The sequence below is a fragment of the Aspergillus heteromorphus genome (genome assembly GCF_003184545.1).
Source record: "Aspergillus heteromorphus CBS 117.55 chromosome Unknown BO70scaffold_30, whole genome shotgun sequence".
In the NCBI taxonomy this organism is placed as follows: domain Eukaryota; kingdom Fungi; phylum Ascomycota; class Eurotiomycetes; order Eurotiales; family Aspergillaceae; genus Aspergillus; species Aspergillus heteromorphus.
Window position 1 is genome coordinate 66,011 of NW_020290435.1, and position 23,455 is coordinate 89,465.

At 54.6% G+C, this 23,455-nt stretch overlaps 4 protein-coding genes across 4 annotated transcripts; 3 read left to right on the top strand and 1 right to left on the bottom strand.

The window, feature by feature from the left end:
* The first annotated feature begins 94 nt into the window (after positions 1-94).
* Positions 95-2,596, top strand: BO70DRAFT_137392 (DUF803 domain membrane protein). Its single transcript, XM_025538104.1, has 2 exons — positions 95-1,011; positions 1,080-2,596. Exons 1-2 carry the CDS (start codon positions 241-243, stop codon positions 2,406-2,408), a joined length of 2,100 nt encoding a protein of 699 aa, XP_025395895.1. The 5' UTR covers positions 95-240; the 3' UTR covers positions 2,409-2,596.
* Positions 2,462-3,930, bottom strand: BO70DRAFT_137400 (uncharacterized protein). Its single transcript, XM_025538105.1, has 2 exons — positions 2,788-3,930; positions 2,462-2,668 (listed from the first exon to the last, which is right to left on the bottom strand). The coding sequence occupies exons 1-2, from the start codon at positions 3,783-3,785 to the stop codon at positions 2,515-2,517; spliced, it is 1,152 nt and encodes a 383-aa protein (XP_025395896.1). The 5' UTR covers positions 3,786-3,930; the 3' UTR covers positions 2,462-2,514.
* A 1,110-nt stretch (positions 3,931-5,040) lies between these two features.
* On the top strand, positions 5,041-7,080 carry BO70DRAFT_382231 (uncharacterized protein; the record flags this gene model as incomplete). Its single annotated transcript, XM_025545525.1, has 7 exons — positions 5,041-5,130; positions 5,181-5,222; positions 5,268-5,299; positions 5,507-5,973; positions 6,163-6,238; positions 6,538-6,618; positions 6,828-7,080. The coding sequence occupies 7 exons, from the start codon at positions 5,041-5,043 to the stop codon at positions 7,078-7,080; spliced, it is 1,041 nt and encodes a 346-aa protein (XP_025395897.1).
* A 4,672-nt stretch (positions 7,081-11,752) lies between these two features.
* BO70DRAFT_399670 (cell pattern formation-associated protein stuA) lies at positions 11,753-23,160 on the top strand (the record flags this gene model as incomplete). Its single annotated transcript, XM_025546877.1, has 6 exons — positions 11,753-11,804; positions 19,822-19,949; positions 20,592-21,285; positions 21,348-21,545; positions 21,630-21,762; positions 21,816-23,160. The coding sequence occupies 6 exons, from the start codon at positions 11,753-11,755 to the stop codon at positions 23,158-23,160; spliced, it is 2,550 nt and encodes an 849-aa protein (XP_025395898.1).
* Between the last annotated feature and the right edge of the window lie 295 nt (positions 23,161-23,455).

Sequence of the window (23,455 nt, forward strand, 5' to 3'; positions counted from 1 at the left end):
TCCATTCAGCCAGCCAGCCAGCCAGCCAGCCAGCCATCCATCTTTCTCCTCCCTCCCTCCCGTCCACACACGCCACAACTTCTCCAACCCTCCAACCCTCCTTCGCCGTCTCCGTCTCCGTCTCCTCTCCGAAGCGACGAAAGAAACAATAAAGACACTGCAGGCAGTGTCCTCCTAATGCAGGCCGGAGCGACCGCATTCAACACCCCCGAATAACCCATCCATCCATCCCCCACGGACATGGACATAGACATGGACACGTCGCTGCACAGCGCAGCTCTACATCTCCTGGCCGCCCGCGCCGACAGCTCCGCCCGTCCGGCGTCATACAAAATTATCGGGATCTGTCTGGCGGTGGCCTCGGGTCTCTTCATCGGGGTGTCGTTCGTGCTTAAGAAGACGGGCCTGCTGCGCGCCAACGTCAAATATAACGAGGAGGCCGGCGAAGGGTATGGGTACCTCAAGAACATGTACTGGTGGGGCGGGATGACCCTGATGATTATCGGGGAGCTGTGCAACTTCGTCGCCTACGCCTTCGTCGATGCGATTCTGGTCACGCCGCTGGGCGCGCTGACGGTCGTCGTCACCACGGTGCTGTCGGCGATCTTCCTGAAGGAGCGGCTGAGTTTTGTCGGCAAGGTCGGTTGTTTCTGCTGTATCATCGGTAGTGTGGTCATTGCGCTGAATGCGCCGGAGCAGTCGTCCGTGAGCGACATCCAGGAGATGAAGAAGTATGTGATCGCGCCGGGGTTCTTGGTCTACGCCGGCCTGATTATTGTCGGGTGCGTGGTCACCGCTGTGTGGCTGGGGCCGCGTTATGGGAAGAAGAGCATGTTCGTGTATATCAGCATTTGCTCGTTGATCGGCGGCCTGAGTGTCGTGGCCACCCAGGGCCTGGGGTCGGCCATTCTGGCCCAGATTAACGGCGAGGCCCAGTTCAACCAGTGGTTTATGTATGTCTTGCTTGCGTTTGTGATCACGACCCTGTTGACCGAGATCATCTACCTGAACGTGCGTATTCACCCATCCCTCCCTCTTTCCTCTTGGATTGACTAGACCGCTAACCCGTCCGGCTACAGAAAGCCCTCAACATCTTCAACGCTGCTCTCGTCACGCCCACCTACTACGTCATGTTTACCAGTTCCACCATCATCACCTCCGCGGTCTTGTTCCAGGGCTTCAAGGGTTCCGTCACCGCGATTATCACAGTGATCATGGGCTTTTTGGTGATCTGCGCCGGGGTCGTCTTGCTGCAACTATCCAAGTCCGCGAAGGACGTCCCTGATGCCGCCGTTTTCAAGGGTGACCTCGATCAGCTCCGGGAAGTCGCCAACCAGGAGGAGTCCGAGACCGAGCCCAAGGCCGATTCCATTCGCGGCGCCGCCGCAATCATTCGACGCATCTCGACTCCGCGACGCACTATGGAGGTCGAGGAGGCCCGGCGCTACTTCCGCGAACGCAGCGAAGATATGAAACCGCCAGCCGAGAACGAGATCATCGAATGGGACGGCCTGCGCCGGCGCAAGACTGTTGTCGGCGAGGGTCCGACCATGGCGGGGACCCGCAGTCTGCGCAGTCCATCTATTAAGCAGCCGTTTCCGCCTCTAGGCATGTCGCGCGTGCCGGAAGAGGGGCCCGACGAGCCAGAGCGACCAGACACCAAGCAGAGCAACCACTCTTTCCTCGACGACCTCCGGTCCCGCGCGAACAGCCTTTTTCATCCAGCCTGGCAGCCGATCGAGGACGGGCATGCTAACCAGGACCCGGTGTCGTTGACGTCGATGCCGGCGCACAAACAGCACCCGGATACCAGCTACTCCCACGCCATCACCCAGGACGGATCACGCAGCAACACCCCGTGGACTGACGATGACCACGCAGCCCCGGATCCGCCGCCGCACGGCACGCGACGACAGTTCTCGTTCAACACGATGTTGCACCGCATGAAGGCGGGCCACGAGCCGGTCCCACCCCGCAGCTTCCACCGACATACGCCCCAGAATTCCCAGACCATCACGGAGGAGGAACGACTGGGGCTGGTGCGGGGCGATTCCCGAGGCGAGTCGGGGCCGGACGAGGCGGACGAGAAGCTGGATCGGATGTATTCAAGCGACGGACTGGACGAGGGGCCAGGCAGTCTGCCGTCCGGACACTCCCCGGAGCAGCACCGGCTGTATTCTAGCGAGTCGTTGTACCCAGCCCGGCTGCGGGTGAATCCACTGCCACCGCTGCCCGACGAGGAGCCCCTCGCGGATCCGTACGCGCCCGTGGAGCTTCCATCGCCGCGACACGAGTCCCACAGCAGTCGAGGGACCCTCTCGTCCCCGCCGCGGGGCGTAGGATGGCGGCGCCACGGGTCGGCGAGTAGCGGGGGAAGTCTCCCCGGGCGACGCGGGGCGTTTATATAGGTTCGACCATTTATGATCATGTATGTATGATATGACCCGATACGAGCCACACGACACAGAATAATGTATATACGACGATTTATAGAATAATGGAATCGCAGCAATGTCACGATGCGGGCGTGGTCGTAGGTGTAGTCGTAGGAGCCGTTCCATTCGCAGTCGCCTTCATCAACCCAAAGACGCTCTTCTGATTCGGCACGAGATGAGCGGCATATTTCGCTTCGGAGAGACGTTTCCCGGCCGCAATGCTATCGAGGACCCTACACAATACAAAATCACAGTTAGTCACTTCACTTCCACCGCAAGCTCCCATCCATCCATCCAACCCACCACCACCACCATAAATGAAAGACAGAAAGACAGAAAAAAAAATACCTACCACTGGACCCTCACCAACTTAATCCCCTTCCACCCGGCGCGCTGAATCTCCTTCTGCAGTTTCCCCGCCGCGAGACCCCCGCCGGCGCCGCCCCGACCGGGGCCGGAATTCGGCTGGCCGACGACGAGATGCGTGACTTTTCGGTTCAGGGCGATGGCGAGGGAGGCACCGTGGGCGACGAGCAGGCGTTTGAGCTTGTGGTCTGATATGTGCGGGGTTGTTTGACCGTTGATGTGGATGGTGAGGTTGGTGAGGATTTGGGGTGGGGATGAGGATGGGGATATTGATGAAGTAGGGTGGGGATGGGGATTGGGATGGGAATCGGCGGGTGTAGATGTCGATGTAGACGTAGACGTAGCTGCAGGTGTAGGTATAGATGCAGATGTAACGGGAGCTGTAGCTGTAGCTGTAGACGTAGAGGTAGGCGACTCAATTGTTGACATCGGCAAGCACGATGCGCCGGAAGAAGCAGCAGCAGCAGCAACAGCCTGCGACTCAACCCTCATCCTCTTCCCCATCTTCCCCTCCTCTCCCAAGGAACCAAAAGCCTCATTTGTCTCCCTCTTCCGAACCTGTCCGAACATACTCCGTATATCCCTCTGCTTTCGCTGCTGTCCGTCATCCCGACCGACATTCGCATTCGCATTGCCTATCCCCATCATGGGCCTCCTCCCCGACAATAAAGAAAAGGAGGAAGAAGAAGAAGAAGAAGAAGAAGAAGGAAGAGAAGGAGACTCAAAAACCCATTCCCCCCGTGAACCTTCCTCCCCACCATTACCGCCAGATTTTATCCCCGTGCCCGTTCGATTTCCCCCCAAAACAGAGATAGACGTACAGTCGCCATCGCGCGACCCGAACTGGCGAGTGAGTTTTTGGCGCCGGGTGTCGCGCCAGGCAGAGCCGCGGGCGGAGTCGGCGACTTGATGGCCGGTGGCGGAGGTGTTCCAGACGTCGAAGGTGAGGTGGTTGGTGGGTGTTATTTGGGGGTTGGTGGGCATTGTTCGTGTCGTGGTGATGGGAAGATTGTGGGAGGTGGTGTTGATTTGTTGATGTGGAATTGGTTGTGATGGGTGATGGGTGGGTCATGTGATCTGTCTGCTGTTCTTGTTTTGCTTTGCGACATGTGTTTTACCTATGTTGAGGTGGAAGGGTATATATACGGTGAGATGTAGTGAGTGGGTTGGTTCTATCTATGGGTGAATTGGATATGCTGTCATTGGATTATGTATCACGAGTGGTTAATATACGGGGTCAATAATAATAAGTAGTACTCTTAAAATCCAAGTGGATGATGATGGTGGATGGAGTGAGGACGCCACAGCAAAAATATACTTCTACTCTTAACCATGCCCATAACCATAACCATAACCATCATAATTACTACAACAACAATAACATCAACATAACACACTAGTTATATACATATATACTTACTACTGGGATAAACAAGCTATTCATGCATGTACCTTAACCTTCCCTCCCCTCCTCTCCATCAAAGCCTGACAAAGCTACTGTACTGTTCCCAACAATCAATTAACTAAGTTACCTCACATATCCGTCCGTAGCAGGACAGCAGACGGCAGACAGCCTTCAGTAAGGCAAAGCAAGGCAAGGCAAGGCAAGTTAAGGTAACATTCATTCATTCATTCATTCTTTCTTTCTGCACATACTGGATCCAGTCTAGCCGGGTGCCCGCTGTCCGCTGTCCGCTGCCCACAGCCCACAGCCCACAGCCCACAGCCCACAGCTCACAGCATATGCAATAATCTGCACTCAGGACTCAGGGCTAGAGGTAGTAAGTAAGTAAGTATGTATGTATGTATGTACACCGACATTACTTATTATTATCATTATCCCATCTCAGCATCCAGCACCAGCATGCTCAGAACAGAACAGGACAGGACAGGACAGACAAGACAAGACAGAACAGGAAAGAACAGGAAAAGCGCATCGAATTCGCCTCCCCTCCCAACCTGTGAGATAATCAGGACTCAAAGTAGTACAGGGTGTATGCATGCATGCATGCATGCATGTATGCATGTATGCATCGAAACAAGACGGTAAGCTTCCAGCCGAAAGAAAGACGGTGAGAGCGTGGTGGTGGTGGTGGTGGCGGGGGGCTGGACTGGACTGGGCTGGGCGCTTACTGACTGACTGACGACTGACTTGAGTGTCTGGTTGTCTGTACAGATGTACAGTACATATGTACTATATGTATGCAGGTATGTCGGAAGGTAAAGGTGGAATCAAGGGATGGGAGGAGGAGGCGGTTACGGATCCGATGGGCTTGGTTGGGATCACCTGGACTGGCCAGGACGGGATAGCCCCGAACAGGGAACTACGGTAGGGGTCTACTTAGGTACCTACCCATGTATGTACTTGTCTATATTTAGGGTATGATGGGGGATGGGGGGAGGGCGGAAATGGCACGGTATGTATGTATGTATGTATGTATGTATGTAGGTGCTCTGGATGTGCAGGAGATCGACCTGATGGCTGACGCACATATGTAGTATGTACCTACCTAATATGTATGTATGTGCGTACAGAGAGGGTTGGCAGTCGAGACTCTGGGGGGGGGGGGGGGGATTGGGTGGCTATCTATCTAGCTATCTATCTATCTGTCTGTCTATCTGCTTGCACCCATGCCGTGCATACGCCGCAGAAAGTATCCTTCGTACGGATATACCCTTAGTAGTAGTACTATCTATCTATGTAGTCCTACGGAGTACGGTGATGGCGGAGAAAGGAAGGAAGTGCATACAGACATGCGCCGGACAGACCGCGTCGGTCCTACCGGGGTAGTACCCAGGAAGTACCCTGGAGGCGTGAGAACTGAAGACCAAGACCAAGACCAAGACCAACCCAACCCAACCCAACCCAACCCTGCACGCGCATATGCATCACGGGTTGTTGCAGCTGAAACCGCCAGGACACCGTCTGGGATCACGCAAGGATGGAGCGTTGCGCACTGGAGCGGTCTGGGGGGAGAAGGCATTGGGGGACTTTTGTCTCGATGGAGGACGAGAAAGAGAAGTGTCATTGTCGTCAGGTCGAATGACCACGGCCACGTCCCTCGCGGGATGAATGGATGGATGGATGGGTGGATGGATGATAGGAGTCGAGGCTGCCAAGTCAACGGAAGTAATTACTTACTCTTCGGTCTCCCCCAAGAGAGAACCCAAGGTAGGGTTAAGTGTCTAGCCCGCGTTACTTACGTGGTCGCCTCCACCGCCAGTCGCCCGCCAGCGCCCATCCACCGGCCCTGCAGCTCGTCCAATCATCGCTGCGGCGCTCCCCTCCAGCCGACGAGGTCCGTGTCGCTTTGGCGCTGATCATCCAGTTGCGTTCCTAATCGATGGTGTCTGTGTGTAGCCTCCAATGCCTCCAATGCCTGGGGTGCCCACGCTGGCCCACGAACGTCTAGAGACCAGCCGGATTGCCTGATTCGGTAGGTCAGCTTCCTCCTCCTCCCGGCACTTACACAGTATCTGTATGTAAGTACGGACGGTAACTACCGCAGGTTTCCCCTTTTTAGTAATCTATACCCCCCCCTCCCCGGATCAAGATGGGGAAGAATGCCGTGATCCCTTCCTCGATCTAGGCTGAGTGAGGCATGGATGATGATGATGATGATGATGATGATGATGATGACGATGACGATTTGCCACGGAGACATGGATGGACATTGGATACTAATAATGGTTAGCCCCGAACAAGGTAGCGTGACATCGACTGATTATTTGACAGGATTCGGCGCGCGCCCACAATCCGATTCTTCACTGGTCTGGCGGGCGCAGACGGTGAGACAATCGGGATATTAAGGTTGCAGTAAGGGCAGGCCCAGCTGGGCTGCTGGACGCAGTCATCGGTGAGGTAATGGCCTACAGGCACCAGCCACACTGACCGCACCGGTCTCCGCGTTAGCAGCGAGCAGAAGGATCAGGAATCCGCACCCATAGGAAGGAGCCCCGCGAGGCGACCTGGACTCTGGAGAATCCTAAAGCTTAGTTAGTGGGATGCCCTATCCACCTGTGCAGTCGATCGTGCACGGGTAACGACGGAACATGCAATGTAAGGTTAATTACTGCGTGCAGCGGGCTGGCCACTGGCAGCGCGAGCGCCGGTCCCCCTCCGTCCTATCGCCTCGGTACCATTTTGTCGGCTGAGCTGATTCACTACTCTATCGCCCATCCTCCTAACGGCACTAGCCAGTTTGATGCGACGCTATCCATCCCAGGTATGCCTCGGATGCGCCAGCCAATTGGCCCGGTCGCAGTCCAGGGAGATTGAGCTGATTTCCTCCGGCCCTCGCACGTCCAATCGACTCCGTCCGATTCCGTCCGGATCGAAGCGATGGACTCGGTCTGAACTCGGGGGTTGCTCTGCCTGCGCCCTGCTCGAATGCGACCGGGGTTAATTAGTGGCCTGGAGGGGGGGGGGAAACACGGCCAATCGAGAGACGGGCGGGCTGACTGGAATGTTAGACCCGGGGCAGTCAGATCATCATCGCTCGTGCTGACAGTTTCACAAGACCAGGTGATGATTGGGGGCCATCATCGTCCTCTGGATCGGGTCGAGGGAGGGATTGCGCATCGGCCTCGGTCTGGATAACACGGAATCGTAGTATGGCGCGCCCTCTTGGGAATCAGGAGAGGCTGCTGCTGAGCCTGGGCATTCTAGAATCGGGACTAACGCCCGTCGGTGACTTGCTTTGTCAGGAAGCAACCAGCTAACCTAGTTAATAGTCTAAGGGCTCGCTAGTCCGGAACTGCCCTCGACCGGTTATTCCCGCAGGCGACGTTGCACAGCAGGCGCAATTTAACCCTCGCTGTAATCCGGAGATTCAGCGTCCGGCTGGCCATCCGCGTGAGCAGTGACTACCTAGGGAAGCGTTGGTGCAGGGGGTCGACAGGGGTGTAGGCAGATAGATAGATAGATAGATAGTGTGTGGGATCTGGACAGTGCGTCTATACTCCGTAACCTCCGTGGGTGTAGATTGTGTACGGTGTGTGTACCCCGTTGCGGTTGAGCAGGGAAGGAATGGATAATGGTGAGGATCCTCCATGATCCGTTACCCGGCTCGGGCAACTGCTAGTCTGCTAGCGCACTGCTCGATCAGTCGACCCGTCCCGGGGTACAGACGACAGGCCCGGCTAGCATCTGCACCGTGCCCAGTGCGCGCACACACACACACACACACACGCTGCCTCGGTACGGTCCCAAGGTGGCTGCAGGGGCCAGGAGGTCAAATGGTGAAGAATAAGGAAACAGTTCGCAGGCGCGCGTGCGGTAACCTGTAGGAGTAGGACTAGAGTAGGCTATGCCGCTGTAGGCAGGCTGTACGCTCCTCCCGCCCGCCTAAGCGGTTCCTTGGTGGTGGTGCTGCTTGCATGGCCGCTGCAGGTACAGCCGAGGGCATGACAGGTGAATTGTCGCTAGCGGGACGAACATCTGGAACTAGCCAGGGAGGGACAGTGAGGAAGCTAGCACGGCGAGGGCAGAGTCGATAGTGCTCGAGATTGAGTCCTATCCACTAGATACCTGCGACTCGAGACCAGCTACTTCTGATGGTGTGGGGTTGTTGGGGTGGGAAAGAGGAGGAGGAGGGAGAGGAGGGGAAGAAAGATTATACACGCGCTGGGAACATAGCGGGAGCATAGTGAGAGGACTGTGCCGAGGAGACGAAAAGTCAGTCAGTTAGTACAAGTTAGTCCTCGGAGTTAGATTGTTAGTAGGTACTTACTATACTAGATAGATACTGAGTAGACTAGGAAGCACACTGATAGATACTCCGTACCTAGTAGTAGTAGTAGTAGTAGTAGTAGTTACCTAGATACTAGGTAGATACTCTTCGCGCTCACAGGGACTAGAGGCCCCACCCAGCGCCCCGGAGTAATTCCTATCCTTCAGAATCCAGATCATCCAGGATGCATGATCCATGCATGATCCCTCAGCACCGGCCATCGGAGGAGTGGTTGAGGACTTCCGGTGCATCAGGGATGGGGGGCAGTGGAGGATGGACCTAGCGCGCGTAGAGGAGTCGACTGCTCAGTGGTATCTAGTGAGTGTGTTGGTGTGTTAGTGTCTCGCGGACCCCAAGTGTTAATAAACGGGGTGGATAGATTAAGAGCAGGCAAGGCAGAACTGAATAATGAAGAAACCGAGGATGATTGATCATTGCCAGTGAACCGTGCATTTACGAAATCCGGCCTAGCGTGGCAGGGATGGCCCGGCCAGCCTCGGCCACTCACACACGGCCTGGCCCCTCCGGCGGGCGGGCGGTTGGCTCCGCCGATGGCTGACTTATCCACCGCGATGCTAGTGGAGGGGGGCTAGCCCGGCACTAAAAGTACTAAACCCACTAATCCCCCTTTTAGTGCCTGCCGGTCGGGCCAGTTGGGAATCGCCGGGACATGCGGAAACACTGACAGACTGACACTGACGCTACTACTGACAGACATTGCTGTCCGTGACCACTTCCTAACTCGATCCTCCCTAGTCTTTGGTCCTGGCGTGTCTATCAGTATTCAGCCTTCTATCTAGTAGATAGATAGTATCTATCTACTCCGTACTCCGTACTCCGTGCTGAGGGTTACTCCCCTCCTGGGACTGGGTAGGTGACAGTTAGCGCAGGCCAGCACAGGCCAGCACAGGCCAGCCCAGGCCAGCCCGGGATCCAGGATCCAGGACCCAGGATGGCCATGGCCAGCATAGCATGGCTCTGCTCGGCGCTGGCTGCGGTGGCCATGTCAAGACGCCCTCGTTGCGCCTCCCGATTGGCCCCGCTGGCGCTGTCTGATTCAACTGAAGCTGAATAACTCCGTCGTGGCCAACCACCGTCTCCCTTAACCCTGTATCCTTCGTCAGGACGAGCCATAGCCCCGCAAGATCGGCTGTATGTACGACGGCTGCGGGTGTCGGGCCGTCGGTAGCGGACTTCTTCCAAGCCTGACTAGATGGATATATCCAACCTGTTCAACCATCATTATCTATCCAAGGTACATTGCCCCGTACCTACCGACACACATGGTCCGCCAGGCAGGTCCATCGTTGTTCTCGATTATCTATCCTCCGGGCGGAGGTGAGACGGGGTAAAAAAAAAACAGGAAAGAAAGAAAGAAGGAACGAAAACTCCCCTGGCGGACAAACAGCCAGCCAGCTAGGTAGATCCTCATCTCACCCTGCACGGCACCGAGCAATCCCCGGCTGGTATAACTTAGACGAACTCCGACGGTCATTCACCCTGGTCGATCAGGATTGACGTCCGGGACCAACCCACCCGGACTTCTCATGGTCGCCATGGGAGGATGAACTACTGGTAGTGATGGACGAAGTGTGGAGTGCAGAGGAACTAGATACTCCATCGGAGGGGAGAAGATGGGCAAGAGAAGCCCGACACTATGAGGGCAACACGGGCCTCTGGGTGCGGCGTGCTTTCAAGCAAGAGGGTGGTTGACTGCCAGATGATAGATGTGCATACGGTTTCACCTTTGGCGCGGATATACATGCATACCCATCATGCCCACGCCCACGCCCACGCCCACACCCACCACGTACAGTAGAAGTAGGTAAGTCGTATGTATGTACCTATGTATGTACGTGGAACATGTGGCCATGACAGAACTGGATGTCAATGGGGGTTCGTCTACCAGACGGGGGTGGCTTTCCTTGAACTGAAGGAAGCGGGAGATTGTCTAAATGCAGTCTGTCATGCCCGACATAGACGGCGTCCACTTCCCTGGCGTCCACTTCCCTGGAGAGGAGAGGGGGAGTAGCTTGTCGCCGGATGCTTTGCCAGCCGGACTGTGTACCCAAGAGAGAGAGTGTGTGAGAGAGAGAGTGTGTGTGTGTCAATCCGTCAGTCCGTCAGGAGGAAGCTAGCTTGCTACCTAGCTACTTAGTTCGCTGGGTAGCTCGTCGCTACCACCACTATAAGAGGTACTATACCGTAGACGCGGTAAACGGTCGGAAATAAAAAAAAAAACGACTGGTCAAATGAGGTGTCGTCGCACCCCATCGACCGTCGTACTCCGTCCGCAATCCGCAACCCTAACCTGTCACCTCACCCTCACCCTCATTCTCACTCTCACTCTCACTCTCACCGCAGACAGGCAGCAGACCAAGGCCTTGTCCGAACAATGGGGAGGGGAGAAAGAAAGGACCCCGTTCCCGTACCTCTGATACTGTAGAGTATTCCATAGTCCAGGCGCGTCCGGGCCAGTCGAGCAGAGGGCGAGAGTGGGGATTGTGTCGTGGACCCGATCGCTAGTCCCCTCCACCTCACGCAAGGGGTCGCGAGGAGGTGCTGCAGGCCCGCAGGAAGAAGGTTCCCGGGCCTATCGTCTGCGCGCCCCTCCGTCAGCCGAGCATGAACAGCTGGAATGATAGGGCTTGTCAGTCAAATGACAGTCGCCCTTCCCCCTCCCTCCCTCTCGCCGGAAAAGAAAACTGAACCAGCGGTGAGGCCTGGAGGTGAGTTCGTGCCCTTGCGCCTGAGGTTGCGCGCCCGAGTTCGGGTTTCATCGCGTACGTGCCTACACCGAGTCGTTCTCGACTCCCGGATGAAACGGCCGGAGAGAAAGAGACAGAGAGACAGAGAGAGAGAGAACAAAAAAAAGAGAAAGAAGAATATCTATCTAGCGGCAAAGAAGGAAACCACAGAACAGCTCAGAAGAGGAGACCTAGAGTGGATCGATCAATGCCTCACCGTCTCCATCCATCGAGCTAGTTGAATGATGTACATCAGGATGTACCCATAATCAGTCATCGTGCGGAGAGCTCACTGTGGTTCATCTACTAGGTATCTAGATCCTTCTGGAGGAAGCTCCTCTGGAGACCTTTCTTCGTCTCCTCCTGCCCTACTCCGTAGAACGAAGGCAAATGCGCCTATCTGTGCAACCTTCCCCTCCCATGATGATCGATGGGTAAGAAAGATTACCCCAGAGACCCCTCCCCAACCATCATGGTCGATTCCGACCAGTGGCATCACCCGTCGACTCTGACGTACCGACCAGGTAAGTCAGTATCTACCTTAGTTTTCTAGTCAGTCAGTCTGTCAGTCAGTCAGTAGGTAAGACCGGTAAAAAGCAGGTCGATTAGGCGCCAACTCCACGGACCCGAGGGGATAAAACACCAACGGATCTGAACGAATCTGGAAATTAACTCCCGATCCCTCACATTGATGATGACGAGCCCCTCCTGGCTATCTACCTGGTTCTGGAGACTACTGAAGGAGGTCTGCACATACATACATACACCCATCCATCCATAGATAGTAAGTAGGCAGGCAGGCATGTACCAATCTACTAGCCCATGCTAAACTGGCTCGTGAAACGCCCCCATCCCACCAATGGCACTGCGAACGATGCAATGGCGGGGCAGCCTCCCTCCTCAGCGGAGAATTAGGAGGGGGAAAAAAAAAGGTCGGGGAGGGAGGGTGGCCAGGGTCGTGGTCAAGGTCGATACCCGGGGTTGGGCTCTTGACCGACTCTGCTGGTCTGATGTATCCAACGAGCCGCCTCCTCTGGTGCGACGAGGGCATTTTCCGCGACTGGCTTGCTGGATATCTCAAGGAGGACAGATTACTATCCCGACCGGTCTACCCCGACTAGGGTGGGCATTTCTGCTTTTTTTTTTTTTTTTGATTATATTATTATTATTTTTGAAATATTATTCCTCTCTCTCTCTTCTTTCCCCCTCGACCCCCTTTATTGGAAGGGCTGGATTGATTGATTCATTCATTCATCGAAGGCTGGGTGGAGGAGGAGGAGGAGGAACAAAACGGTACTATATGGCAGAGAACCATGAATCGATCCGTTTCGACCCAAAGGAGGAAAAGCAAAGGAAACGATCTGGCCAAGCAAGCGCATGTGTGTGCGTGCGGGATGCCCCGTCCCAGGTATCCATGTACGGAGGACCGTACCTACTTTGTAGGTAAAGTAGGTAAAGTAGGTACTATCCAAATCATCACCGGTCGGGAATCTGAAGAAAGACGACTGACACATTGGCCGACTGGAACTAGCGCCCCGGGGGAAAGTAGGATGGCTTCCTACGAGGGACAGGAGGTAACTACGACGGTGGACGGTGTATTGTGGAAGAGGAAGAAGAAGAAGAAGAAAAAAAAAAAAAGGCCAGAAGAACAGACCTGATCGACTGTTGCTCGCACGCCACCTTGATTTCGTGGTGGCCTCTCAACCAGTGGTTCCGGCGGCCATCTGCACGAATCCCTGCCATGCTGCCTCATCCTGGTCGTTTCTTCTGCTCTGTGTGTAACCAAAGAAGTGGCTGCGCTTGCTTGCAGCGACCGGCCTTACTGGATTGGCAGCATTTTGCCGCCATTAACTGCCTATTCACTTCGTGACGGGCAGAATCTTCTTCTTCGACGACTTACCTCCTACTATTCTAGATACCTCCTAGATAGCTAGATTCAGCATCCAGAGACGGTGCTTCTCTCCCCTCCTTTGCCTGACCCCGTCCGATTATTCCCTGACCCCTTGATGGCGCATTGGATGTCCCAACAGAATCCGGTCGGATGAATGAATAAATAACTGAATGACCTCATCTGATCTTTCCATTTCTTGCCCCCTCCCTCTCCCCATCTCTCTCTCGGTCGGGAAGAGAGGGAGTTCTCTCTTCCGCCATGACCAGTCACACCAGACTCGTCTGATCCTGGTGACTTGTCAGTCCTTCTTCGAGGACGACCTCATCGCCGTAGCACACTACCTACACTGCGTTGCGTAGGTTGGACTGGCGGGGCCCGCACCCTAACGCCCTCCAGATCGTCCCGAAAGCCTTAAATTATTTGATCGCACACACCACCAGCCCCAAAAGCCAAGCCCCCCCCCTCTCTCTCCCCCCCGGCCAATGGATCCCTCACCACCTGAAGGGGGGGCGAGGATCCACTTGGCCGGGAGGCTATTCCTGGCTGGCGTCTGCTAGTCTGCCCGCGGAGGCCCCCTAGCAAAGATCTCGTATTGCGCGAAAGAAAGAGAGATAGAGAGAGATAGACATAGAAAAGAGGAGGAGAAGAAGAAGGAGAAGAAGAAGAAGAAGTCGTCAATCTTAATATTCATCTTGTTGGTTAATTGATTAATTGATTGATTGATTGATACTGACTGACTCGCTCGCCCGTCCGTCCGTCTTCGGAACGGTGCATAGAAGGGATGCCAAAATGCTGTAATGATGGAAAAAAGAAGGAATGGAACCCCCAGGATGAAAGAATGAGTAATACACCATACGTATCCACCCATCCATCCCTTGTCATCCTCCCCCCCGGTCGCTCCTCCACTCACGGGTTTCCCGACCTGACCATCTCTCGTTGTAAAGTAAGCATCTACATCTCATCTCCTCCCTTCCTTGCCAAGTCACCGCCATTCCAGTGACACGGTCCTTTTCGGCGGTTCTCTCGTTTCCAAGGAGTGAGGCAAAACCCGACCGGGCGGGACGATGACAAGTAAACCCAGTGCCCCGACCAGGTCCATAGGACGTTAGGTAAACAGACGATAGTGGTAAGTTTATAGTTGATACTCCATAGTCGGTAATGGTCGATATGCTGGATCGCAAGGTTTGCTTCCAGATAGTTCGCTCGTTGGTCTGTGTTGAACGCTTCCCGCTGCTACACATACTCCACGATCCACACCGTTTAGACTGCGCGAATCTTGCATCTGCTCTATTGTTGGCGTTGCGGCGGTGGTCGTTTACCGATTCTTACATACTTACTTACTTACTGACTACTGACTACTTTACTGACCTGCCTGCGGCACCTCCGTACTAGGCAAGTAGGTACCAAATTAGTAGTATCTATTCCCAGACCAAGACCCCGATCCTAGCCCATCGCCGTGCCGCTGATTGGTCCGCGGGGCTCTCAGGGCCCCTTCAGCCTTTCATTGCGTACAGTAAGTAAGTATGGAGTAGGTACGGAGTCAGTACCACCAAGGAAGGGGGGAAAAAAAAGAGTCAGAGGTGCATTCTCTACCATGCAGTCGAGCTTGCCCTCAGGTCAGCACTCTATGTATGTACGTATCATGTAACTAGGCTGTAGGCTGTAGGTACTCCGTTCCGGACCTACCTATATACCTACCGCCAGACTGACTGACTCGTGCGGGTTCAACCATCCAACGATTTACACGAGAGAATAAGGATACCTTACAGCATGCCGGCTGGCCGGTCGGCAAGCAGGGTTATCGCTCATCCGTCCCCCCGTCATCACACACACCACACACGGTATCTGTCTGTCTGTCTGTCTGTCTGTCTGTATGCACAGTGTTAATCCATCCTTGAGCGGTATTCCGTACCTACCTCACCCATTCATCCAGGTATGTAGGTACAGGTCGTCAGGTCGTAGGTAAGTAGGTGGTAGAATTACCCAGGTAAACAGAAAACCGAATATACTGGTGAGTGAGAGTAATCTAGTAGCTTGGTCCGTATCTCACTAGCATCTCATGGACGATTCTGGCCCATGGGTCCTGACCATTGGCTGGTCGCTCCGTTGGCAGACCATCCTTGGTACGCGGTGTGGGACCCGTGGCCATCGTGGAGACAGCTGTTCGAACCTGGACGCCTGTCATCCGTCATCTGGCGGCCTGCGCTGGTTCCGTGGTTCTTCACGCCCACAACGACCTTAGTACCTTAGTACGTATCTTGTATTGACGAGAACCGACGGACACAGGCCTGCTGATCCGCGGGTCACGTTTCGAAAAGGAAGATAGACTTTGTAGAGAACAAACGAAAAAGAAAACAAGACAGTAAGTAGCAGCAGCAGCAACCTGCACCGAAGCCCGGCTCGATCTGCCACAATCTCAGACCGACCAAATCAGCGCCGAGCATGGCGGGTCCAACGTGAAGGGGAAAGAAGAACAAGAAGAAGAATTGCATTTGCCCTCGGTTTGCGTCGTTTTTTCGATCGCCCTCCAATCGATCCAGCATCATCCCGGCAGCGCAGGACGATCGAATGACTTACAGCAACGCGATCGGTCCCAACAGTTCACTGTGGCTCCCGACTATCGCGCGGTCAATGGGAAGTGAAGGACTCGCTAACTTTGAACTCTTTTCCATTTTTCTATTTTCTATTTTTCTTTTTCTTTTTCTTTTTTTTTTTAAATTATCATGTATCTTGTTATTATATTACTGTATATTATTTGATGTCCTCTTGTTTGATTTTGATGTCTCCAATTTGGGGGAGTTTTGCATGCTCTTCCCTCTCATTTCCCTCCGGTTGGGTTTGATTTTGATTTTCATTTTGCACTTTCACACCAATGTTTACTCATTCATTGCCTTCCCTTTCTTTCCTTTTCATCATTTCCCCTTTATCTCAAGTAAAACTCTTAGTTAGGCCCTCCTCGCGGGAGCATTTTTTGCTTTCTTCTTTTTGCTTTTTTTTTTTTTTTTTTTTATTACTGTACCTACTTACTTACGGGGTAAAAGCTGGTAGGTACCTAGATACTATCTACCTAGTGACCATCCGGGTATATTAGCTTATTTTATTTTATTTTTATTTTTATTTTATTTTATTCTTTTTTAGTTATTGTTCCTAGATGATAATTATTATTATTTCCCTGGCGCGTACGTACTATGGAGGCGGTAGTAGGGAGAGGCAATCCGGAGCAAGTCAATAGGATTCCCATTGAATGATCTCATCTTATTTCAGATTGTTTTTTCCTAATCAGATCGGTCTCCCGAGGAAGTCACTCGGCGCCTCTGTTTGGATCTGCTCTCTGCCTCTGCCCGCGTTGAATTGTTTCTTAATGGTGGCTCGACCCTGCAGAAGAGGGACGTCTCTCGGTCTTGTCTTCTGTACCATCATCACTCACGCTGGTGTCTTTGTTTCTTCGACCTACCTTAACCTTAGCCATCGATCTTATTGTTTACCTTCCCACGGGTACGTTGACGGTTGATCCCCTTGGAATTTCTCCTGCGCACGCCCTGCCCGCCTGTCTACCTTCTATATTCTACACTACATACACTCTACATTGCACTACATCTCATCTCATCTCATCTCATCTCATCTCACCTCCGGCTGTCACCTGTATTCCTTCTACCACTACCTGCCAGTGCCGCTAGGTACTATTTTCTCCCCCCCCCCCCTCTTTCCCACCCACCCACCCCCTCCCCCTTCCCCTCCAGCCAATCTGAGGCCGGTGTGCAGACTCAACATCGGTTGGATCATCGCCCTTTTGGCCCAAACGGTGGTTCCTGTCCGGCGTCTTGTTTAGCTTATCCGGCTGATGGTCCTTGCTTCGTGGCGGATTTACGGAATCCTCGCTGTCTGAGCTTGACACTGCGCTTGTGGACTGGACCCTGCTAGAAGGCAGAACCAGACTTGCCGCTGGAGAGGAAGGCGAGCAGCAGGAGCAGCAGCCGATCCCACGGTGTATCTTCCGCAAGACGCACGGTTGTTGTCTCCCAGAAAATCCCACTCCCCTTCTGCTCTTTTTTAGTTGCGGGATCCACACCTGACTGTTTCCTTTTTCTCTCATTTTCCCATTTCCGCTTTGGATTTTATTGTCCTGGCTATTTCGAGCTATTTTGTGATTTTTATTCTGGCTTCTGATTTGGACCTTTTGGATTTCGGGTTCGATTTCAATTTCGATTTTTTTCTCTCTCTCTCTCTCATTTCCATTATTATTATTTTTTTTTTATTTCCCTGTCCTTCTTATTTCACCCCCCCCTCTCTTCCCAATCCATTCCCCTCTTAGCTGTTGGGGGTTTCTGCTGACGTCCGATTTTCTATTTTCCGCTTTATAAGGAAAGGACCTACTACCACGACCACGACCACGACCACCAACCCATCGATCACTACCACTACCACCACTACTACTTCCTAGCCCATAAGTAGTTATAGTGACGGACGGTCCCAGTGATCCACTGCCCAGTCCCTCCCCCCTCCCCTCCTCCCAGTCCCAAGCTCCCTTTGCCTCGTTCTCCAGAACCGACTCCAAACGGACCCGCGACCAGACGGACCCGGCCGAGGCTGTCGCCTAGATATTGATTACCCTCCCCATAATAAAAGGGAAAGGACCAAACGCAGAAGGACGGACCGCCAGCACGACAAGCTATAAGGCTAGCAGCATCAGAGACATTTTACAGCCGACAATTGCCTTGCAGCTTCTCTTACATTCCCGCACCGCAGGTCTCAAAAGAAACTGACTGGTGATCGAGAAACGATCCAAACACACGTGTTGGTATGTGGTGTATTTTTGTTCTGTCTCTGTCTCTGTTTCTTGTTTCTGGCTTCTGTCTCTCTGTTGCCCACTCTCCGTTCCCTCTCCCGTTCTGGCTTGCCTTGCAGCCACGCGCTCTCTTCCCGGGTCTGGTCTGGTCTGGTCTGGTCTGGTTCTGGTTCTGGTGCTGGTGGTTGTGTTGTGTTGTGTTGTGTTGTGTCTCTGGCCTGGCTGTCCTTGCTGCGGTACGCGCCCAGCCGCCCGAGGACCGACCAACCAACCAACCAACCAACCAACCCCCCATGGCCGAGGGACGGCTACTGCAGCGAGGTGCTCTGGATTGTCTTTGCTCCACCTGCAACCAAACCGATTTCACGACGTGCCGTGGGTTTAGAATCCGAGAAGAAACAGCCTCCCCTTTCTAGAACGGTCGTGACCTTCTTCTGCCTGCCACCTCCCCTCCCCCTTCTTCCCCCCTTTGTTCCACTTGTCACCGTCAGTCATTGATTGCGGTGAGAGATGAGATGGGGGGGTGTTGGGATCGGAAGCACCCGTGCAGCCGAGCCGGGGAGATCCTCAGGCTCCGAGGGGAGACCAGCACCAGCACCAGCAAACCCAGGCAGAAGAACCCACCCCAGCCTCCCACTAAAACGCGGAAGCTGAGCGGCCGGCCCCCTCCCTTCCCTTGGCTCAGTCCCGTCTGTTCCCTTCGCTCCCCTTCTCTCTGGACTCTTCCTCTCCTGTCAGTTCAGTTCCCCTCCCCGAACCCAGCCTTTCCCCTCCTCGGCCAGCCAGCCGTTCGTTCCCTTTCTCGCCCACTCATTCGCTGTCCACGGGTCGGAGCTGTCTCTCTCCTCTCCCTCTCCCTCTCTCTAACTGCCTCCCCTCTGTCAAGGGGGACAGCAGAGCTAGACCGAACAACAGCACCACCACCACCACACCACGTTGGCTCTGCTTAGTTTGGTATGCGCTTTACCTCTTCCATTATTTCCCCCTACCTGTCTCCCCCCTTCCCATCGTATCTAAATCATGAACCATGATGTCTCCCAACCTTGGCCTTTTTTTTTTTTCCCGTCCTCTCCAGATCTTAGACGATCGATGAGGTCCAGGTCCCGAAGGCAGAGAGAACCCCCCGCTGCAGAGGAGCTTCAGGCTAAGCCCGGGGGCGCCTGCGTTTGCTGTCCTGCCCCAGCCTCCACTTTTCGCCTACTATGATCTGCTTGCTGCTGCTGCTGCAGCGCTGCAGTCATGCCTGCCCTGCCCTGCCCTGCCCTGCCCTGCCCTGCCCTGCCCTGCCCTGCCGTCTTCCCCTCCCACCGCCTTGGACCTTCTGCTCGGTCATGATCGCCCACGTCGGGACTGTCTGAGATTTGGCCCATCGGCTCCCCATTTTCTTTTTTCCCTCTTGGGATTTTTAATGCACTCCATTTTCTTTTTCCCCCTCCCCTACCCATTTGGTCCTTTTTTGCCCTCTTTGGTTTTATTTTATTTTATTATTGGCATTTTCTCGTCCTTCCCCCCTCCCTCAATTTCCACCCTAACCCCGATAATTTCCATTTGCCTTCTTCCCTGGTTCGGATTGCTATTTTTTTCCTGGTTCCCACCGTCTCCTCCCTTGTCCGCCTCCGTTAGTGTACCATCCCTTCCGTTTGACGCCTTCTTATACATACACCTCCACCTCTTCTGCTTCCCTCTTCTCCCCTCCCCTCTCCCCCCCATTCCTCATCATCAACCATCACGACCTCATCGCATTTCTGTTGCTTTTCTCGCGATACGATTATGACCACGACTTGAACGCTTTGCTTACTTGTCCCTTTTTGCCGGTTTTGTCCAGATTAACTCGCCTGTGGTTGTTGACATCCCCCATCTGTAGAGCAGTTATACTGCCCTCGCCTCCCTCCCCCACCACCCATCGTTCTCAACGACCTGCTACGACCTGTTACGACGCCTTACGAGTCCGCTCCCGCCTCCAATCTCGTCGCTGAAGCGCCCACACTGCGCGTCTGCCTCACGCCTTCTGCTTGTGCGATCCGTTTTTGTTGAGGCCTGGAAGACCTTCGACGTTTGATGCTGGACTGTCACGTCGTCTTTCCCCGCTCCACTCTTACGACTTGAAACGAGACCCATGATTGTGTGCTTCTGATTTGGCTGAGCGATTTCTGTTAACCATCCGCAAGCGCTTGTTGTCCTGCTTTCATGGTTCTGCCTGCCACGACCAAGATCCTCGAACCTGTCTGGATTTAGATTTCTGTCTGCAATCACTGCATAGCGATTTTCTCGGTCCAGTTGCGCCTGCGATCTTCAAGCGTCTTACGGTTACGACTTCTCACGAGCTTGCCACGATTGCACATCACTGCATGTTCTGCATTGCCTGTTAAAGCTTCTTTTGTTCGACTCTTGCAGCCAATTGTCTTCTTTGCCTCACCAGTCCGACCTTGCCTCAGTCTTGGTCTATCTTACGACAGAAAACCAGCCAAAACCCTTCCTCGTTCTTTGCGTGTTAACTAACCCCCGATCGTCTGATCACAGACCCAACAAAAGATAAGCAAAAAAAAAAATCAAGCCACCTCCACTTTCTTACGGCACGCCGGACGCATCTTGAGTCCGACGTCCAACCGCCCCCGTTTCTTGCACTTTCTATAGCCGTTACCCCCGCCAACCGAAAAGCTGGAGCTGCCGTCGATCTCGCAGGTCCACACCAGAGGTCCTGTTGATATACCTTGGTACAACCACCACGCCGCAGAAAGGCCTCTATTGTCTGGCGACAAACTCCCGGCTCTCAGTCTACCGACGGCCTCTCAGGCCATCTCGGGTCAGTCCTATCGGACTAGCTACGAAGACCCGTCGGCCCTTGGTTCCAACAACACCAGCGCTCGCACAAGTTTGTCCGGAGTCGCGCCTGTGGTTTCCGAAGCCAGAAGCCCGCCGCCGTCGTCTGCAGACCTCACGGCAGGTGGTCAGGGCCGGCTTTCTTTGGATTCTTCCGCTCCCCAAGAATACTCTTTGCAACACACCCCGGTGAGCGACAGTTACTATCAGAGTCAGACCCCAATTGGCAGCATGAACCAAACACAACCGTACATCGATGTCCACCCCGCGCATCTTTCGTCTGCACAGTCGTATGCATCTCATGCCGCCACTGCCGGAGGAATTGCGCACTATCCGCAATACCACCAACAGCCCCCTGTCCTGCAGCCCGCATCGACCACATATGGACCGGCTAGCTCCTACTCCCAGTACGCCTATCCCGGTGGAGTGACGTCGTCCCAGGCAGGACCGCAACCCCCAACGACGTCGATGAGTGGCGGGGTTGCCGCACAATTGCTTCCCCTACCAGGTAAGTTCATGTCCTGCTGCGCCAATCCTTAGGGCAGCCTGATACTGACGGCACCCCCTTAGCTGTGACAAACCATACTGTAGCTCCTCCAGGATATGGAAACACTACCGGAACTCCTTTGCAGGGATATGTGTACGATACGACCGGTCAGGTCGCTCCTCCTGGAGCGAAGCCGCGGGTCACCGCAACCCTGTGGGAAGATGAAGGTAGCCTCTGCTACCAGGTGGAGGCCAAAGGCGTGTGTGTGGCACGTAGAGAAGGTGAATATTTTGCCCCCTCCGCCCCCGGGCAGCTGATGAGTGTGGTATACGCACGAGGGCGCTCATACTAATCATTAATACCAGACAACCACATGATCAACGGAACCAAGCTTCTTAACGTTGCCGGCATGACGAGAGGTCGCCGGGATGGTATTCTCAAGAGCGAGAAGATCCGCCATGTTGTCAAGATCGGCCCGATGCATTTGAAGGGCGTGTGGTACGACTTCAGTTCTCGCGAAACCCCCCCCATTCCGCTAATGATTCGCATAGGATCCCCTTCGAGCGTGCTCTGGAGTTTGCCAACAAGGAGAAAATCACGGACCTCCTGTATCCCTTGTTCGTTCACAACATCGGCGGTCTGTTGTATCACCCTACCAACCAGAACCGGACGAACATGGTTGTGCAGGAGTCGCAACAGCGACGACTAGAAGGCCCTCAGGCACCCAGAGCATCCCAGGGTCCCCAACCGCCAGCTTTGCATCATCATCACTCCTTGCAAGCCACCGTTCCTTCCCATATGCCTCAACCCCACACAATGGCTACCCAGCCGGGGGGTCGACCATCGCTTGATCGTGCGCATACGTTCCCTACTCCGCCTGCCAGTGCCTCGAGCCTCATCCCCATCACCAATCAAAGTAACTCCTACGATTGGAACAGCCAAGGGATGAGCTCTGGAGTCCCGAATACCCAGCCGCTCTCCATTGACACGGCCCTGAGCAATGCGCGATCGATGCCGACTACCCCTGCCACCACGCCCCCGGGCAACAACCTCCAGGGAATGCAGTCATTCCAAGGCCAGTCCGGGTATGACTCGAAACCGTACTACTCGGCTGCTCCACCGTCTCACCCCCACTATGCTTCCCAGCAACCACTGGCTCCGACCGGCATGGCCTCCTACGGGCAGGCGATGCAGTCCCATCCCTACATCAAGAGCGAAATGGGACCCCCGTCGAGCCGGACGCCCGGCGGCCAGCCCGAAACCGAGACGGCCGACGTGAAGCCGGAACGTTATTCCCAGAGCAACGGCCATGTTGGTAGCAATGGGGGTGAGTCTGTCCCAGAGCACGAGTCGGAGTACGTGCAGCACGACAGCGCTGGCTACAACACCAGCCGCGGCTCATACACCTACACGACCAACCCTTCGGTGGGCAGTCTGACGGGTGATCACTCCCAGCTTACGCCGGAAATCACGGGATCCCCGACCCAGCAGAGCGGCTCTGGCCGGATGACGCCTCGTACGAGCGGCGGCCCCCCGCCCCCGTGGGCCTCGGGATACAGCACGCCGCCGCGTCCCGCCGCTGCCAGTAGTCTGTACAACATCGTGAGCGACACCCGGGGAACCTCGGGCAACGGGACGACCTCGGATAACTACTCCGTGGCGTCGAACTCTGCGTCCGGATACTCGACTGGCATGAACGGATCGCTGGGCTCGAACAAGCGGATGCGTGAAGACGACGACGTGGACCGGATTTCTCGCCCCGACAGCCGCGGCACCGAGTATGATGGCAAGCGCCGCAAGACATTGAGCGAAACGTCCGTCGGTGGACCGGTGGGCGGCGTGCCTCTCGCGCTGCAGCCCATGAAGGCTGGCGGCGTCATGTCTCGTCGTCGGTAGCCGTCCCTCTGAGACGTCGAAGAAAGACAAAACAAACCAAAAGAAAAAAAAAAAAAAGCGAAAATCCGAAGGGAAGACAAAAACGATTCTGTCATAGGTAATCACCTCTCTTTCTCGGAGTGCATTGGGGGCTTTTCCTTTAGTTGCTTTATAATAGACTACACATTCGACACGGCTCTGGAGACGGCGGGCCTAGGCCAGTTTCGCCACGGAGAGAGATGTCGGGAATGGATGGGTGCATTCCTGGACCCGTGTCGGGGCCAGGCTTTCGATCGTTTAATGTCTTCTGTTGCCC